The sequence below is a fragment of the Pecten maximus genome, unplaced genomic scaffold (genome assembly GCF_902652985.1).
Source record: "Pecten maximus unplaced genomic scaffold, xPecMax1.1, whole genome shotgun sequence".
In the NCBI taxonomy this organism is placed as follows: Eukaryota; Metazoa; Mollusca; class Bivalvia; order Pectinida; family Pectinidae; genus Pecten; species Pecten maximus.
Window position 1 is genome coordinate 1 of NW_022982351.1, and position 4,556 is coordinate 4,556.

Consider the following 4,556-nt stretch of genomic DNA (forward strand, 5'->3'; position numbering starts at 1 on the left):
AGACTGTCTGTTATACTATCATTTACAAGAGAGACTGTCTGTTTTACTATCATTTACAAGAAAGGCTGTCTGTTATACTATCATTTACAAGAGATACTGTCTGTTTTACTATCATTTACAAGAGATATTGTCTGTTTTACTATCATTTACAAGAGATACTGTCTGTTTTACTATCATTTACAAGAGAGGCTGTCTGTTTGTCTGTTTAATACACTATACTGTACAAAGGAGACTGTATATTTGTGTGTTCGCCTCTTTATTATTCTATCATTAACAAGGGAGACTGTACTGACTCTGTTTTACTATCATTTACAAGAGAGGCTATACATTGATATATATATATAATGTTATATACACTGTGTTGTTACATACACGGAAGGCGTTACCTTTTGGACTGGATTCCTTCTGATGAGCGGATCTGTTGGTCTCGTCAATGTCGCGTGTACCTTCCTGGGCATCTACCATCAGCTGGAGGAAATCTGTTCGACCTTCCTACAATACAAAAAGTATCCTCAAAGTTTATGAGATTGATCCATTTTCATCCAAAATAAGGTATCGGACAGTAAAAGTGCAGGAATTAGCAAGTACTTATATCTAGGTTCCAAACAAAATTCGACCTCGTATGAACTTTTGAAAATAGGTACTAACATGACTGCAAAGAAAACATATTTACCTATCTAAGATTACACAGATTTACCGATGCGAATGTCGTTACAATCACACAGATATAATGTGTATGCTTGAAATAGCATTATAACTTTTAATAATAAAAACTGTCAATCAACAATATGTGAGTTTAGTTACCCCCTTGCTTTGTCTCCTCTCCTCCAACAGCTGTGTAGTGATTTTACGGAAGTAAGCCATGCTGTCTTTTGGGAAAATACTTGTACCCAATTTCCGGAATAACGGTTTAAATGATGGAAACAACACTAAAAACAAAACAGAAATATTAAAACCTGTTTATACTTCTTCGACAAAGGACAGGGTATCATGTCTAAGTTATAAACACCAGTTGAAAACCGAAAGATACGAAATATTCCCAAGAATAATTTTAGGAGAATACAATGAAAAAAAAGCCTTGAAGTATGTTACACATATGATCTTGGTACATACAACAGAGTACCGCGGGGCGGAACAAAAGACGCCCTTTGATTGCCATACTGTATATTGTTATATACTATTTTTCATGAAAATAAGATTCGCATCACCTAAAGAAATATACCGAGAGGAGATCTCAGGACAAGAATAAAAAACTGAAATAAATAAAGGGCAAAGTTAATCAACATGAATTTCCTTTTAAAGAAACACAACCTATCAGGACAATAAAGCCTACCAATTTCAAAGAAATCACTCGAAAAATGAAGGAGAAGATCTCTGGACAAAAGTAAATGCTAAAATAAACGAAAGAAATAACTTTTGTCAAAAATAGTCGAATGAAGAACTTCATATTATTAATATTTACAATCAGTGTTGCAGTTGCCTATATGTCGTTAGTAAACCAAATTGTATTTATGAGACTGTATACTACAATTTACAGTGATTCGGTATGTGTAGAAATACAGCTCCAAGCGTTGTGGGTTTAAAAACGAAGGCCGCCAGTTACTTTCGTTATAGAGAGTTTTTTTTATCTACACAAGTCACCACAAAAAATAAATAAACTTCATAAGTTATGAGAGTTAAATTTAAAATAAAAGCAATGAAATCGACCCAAAATTTTGATAAGCACTATTCTTGATCTATACGAAATGATCAAATTGTCAATGTTGTCACACTCACAGGGGCTCGTTTCTGAATCTTAACAAATGCTAGACATGCCAATATTAACTGTCGAGCATTTTTATTATTATTCACTTATGTCAAAGGCCTAACTTACTCCAAAAGTGAGCCCCTGTGAAGTTAAACGTCGTCTGCTAAGTTAGCGACACTGATGTGACGGGTTTAGACTGGAATCTGTTTCGAACGAAGTATCCTTCTGAAAATCCAGTCGATAAAAACATCAAGAGTTTCCCAGGAATCGAGTCTATCAAGTACAATATCCGTTCAACGCCGCATCACTTCTAAATCATAACCGTATATCATTGCGCAGAAAAACGGCTTTGAGTTTAAATAATCAGAAATTATGTAGCTGTGAATAATTTGACGATATCTACAAACGTATATGAAATATAAAATAAAGCGAAAGTGCAAAAACTATTTTATGTGTTTGCTATTGACGGATGGAAGAACGGACGAACGTGGTCATATAATGATACTCCCATTAAATTACGGGCGTATAAAATGTGGGGCATTAATACTATTTCGCTAATGATGCGATAGACAGAAAAACATTTACATATATCAGGCCAATGAAAAGTGACAATCAACTCACTGATCATAAGTACGGCAGGCGACGCTAAACTGATGTCAAACATCTTTTTGGCGTGAGTTACAAAGAGGTCATTTGGGTTTTCCTGGGAATCGACGTGAATACCGAAAGCCGTAGAGCTGATCACATCCATGGTGAATCCTCCAAATAACCTGCAATGTTCACGCAGTTATGAGTATTCCATTTCTTACATTACAAGCTCAACAAATCAACTCAGTTGTTTCACCCCGTCTCTCTCCAACATTTTTCTCTCTTCTTTCCCTCCCTCAGCATTTCTTCCTCCTTGGAGGTTCCATGTTCTAACATAATTGTAGTTTCCCTTTTCCGATCCAGAGGTGTTCGCCCCACCTGTCCAAATTCACCGCTTTCTCTAATTAAGAAAGTTCTCTCTTCCCCGTCCCTTATATAACCCGTACCGTTCTCCACAAATACCCCCATAAGACCGAACGTTACATATAAACATAGAGGCAAAGAACGAAAGAATTTTATCGGGATGCAGTGAGACAGTAACTATTAGTGGTCATCTTTTTAAGCTTATAAACTGGATCGAAGTCCTTGGCATTTAAAGGCTTGATTTTTATGAAAATTTGATATCCATTTCGGATGTGGCCTTGCGACACTTATTAAACATTAACGTCCAGACAAAAATATTGACACCCGGTATCGGGGTTTCGATGTAACGAAATAAAAAACAATACCTTCTTATTTCTACCTGGCCTCCGTCCCCATTGATCATGCTGTTCCGACATGTTTTGACCAGAGTGCCACACGCTTCCTGAACTAATGGCATCATCTATATTGTAAAAAAACATTTTGATCCGTCTATATTTACATCATAACAATTAACAGGTTTTTCTTTAAACCATCACCGGATATCATGAATTCAATAGCAATATTTACCAATCTAACAACCATTCCTTAATTTGCATTGGTATAAAGAATATACAAATATTGATCATTTTTATCCTATAATTTGAAATGGACGATCGTAAATAAGATACATAAAAACCTAATAATATCATGATCTCTTACAGCAGCAACAGCTTAGTCAAATAAACAGGTTTACAATCTGTCTCATCAATAGCGACTTAGTCAAAGAGCCATCAACACGAAGGGTTCGGAAACTAATGAATCTATTCCAATAGCAACCTAGTCAAAGAGCTCGACAACTTATATATAACTTATGAATCAATTTCCTAAACAAAAACCCAATAGGCGCATCAACACGTCACCTTTTACTACTGTTCATATAACAATGCAATTAGTACGAAGAACATTTTTGTGAGCACATACCTTTCGTAGTTTGCCGGATGAAAACGTAGGAGTAATAACACCCCGGTCATGTTTCCAGTGATCGCCCTTGGTATTCAAAAGGCTTCTTTCCATATCGCCGTTGAAATCTTCAAACGTCTTTAGTAGTAAAAGGAAAGTATTGACAGCTTAAGATGCCGGTTTAAGCGCTATGCAAAAGGCACACAAGAAAAACGTGTCTTTATATAACAGGTAAATATGTCTAAAATGTATATAAAACGGCACCATAAAATGTTTTGTCCTTCTAAAATACTTCCAGAAGGCAGTATCGATAAGATTTGAAAAGGTAAGTACTTGAATACGGAGAAGGGTCTCGTATTTAACCATTTGAAAGGTTAATATTTAATTTTGATTATAGTATCAGTCGTAAATAGGTAAATACGTTTGAAATTCGTTAATGTAGGATCGTGGAACAATGAAACGTAAGACAAACCATTCTATCTGGGAAGTTATTGAACTGTTTCACTAGAATCTCCTTCAACATCTCCTTGTCCGCTACTACCAAATTCGAAGCTACCATATCGTAATGATTGCAAAAAAGAAAGTTCATACTAATTATAGCAGATCTGACCGCAGTTTCATCAACATTTCGTTACAAACGTTTTCAAAAGAAAATCATTACTGGACTTAAGGAAAAGCTCTTTGATGGAATTATGACGAAACTTGGCCCTGGATATTCAATCAGTTTCTCCAGATGATACATATAAACAAACAGAAAGGAAACCTCTGGTTGTTTTTGATTATCTGATAAATATTTTGAAACGTATTTCACGCTGAGATTTTTTGAAGTAAAAATCAAACATCACCAATGTCCGGTCTGTAGTCTTTTATCAGCAATTTTCTATCAAATATTTGAAAATGTTGTCAATCTGTTTGATTA

The 4,556-nt window shown here is 35.3% G+C and overlaps 1 protein-coding gene across 1 annotated transcript; it reads right to left on the reverse strand.

Annotated features, from left to right (window-relative positions):
• Positions 1 to 386: 386 nt before the first annotated feature.
• Positions 387 to 4,197, reverse strand: LOC117320453 (cytochrome P450 3A2-like; the record flags this gene model as incomplete). The annotated part of the gene is made up of 6 exons (XM_033875048.1): positions 4,110 to 4,197; positions 3,659 to 3,775; positions 3,064 to 3,158; positions 2,369 to 2,517; positions 805 to 929; positions 387 to 492 (listed from the first exon to the last, which is right to left on the reverse strand). Coding segments are annotated over exons 1-6 (679 nt in total), but the record flags the coding sequence as incomplete, so codon positions are not given.
• Between the last annotated feature and the right edge of the window lie 359 nt (positions 4,198 to 4,556).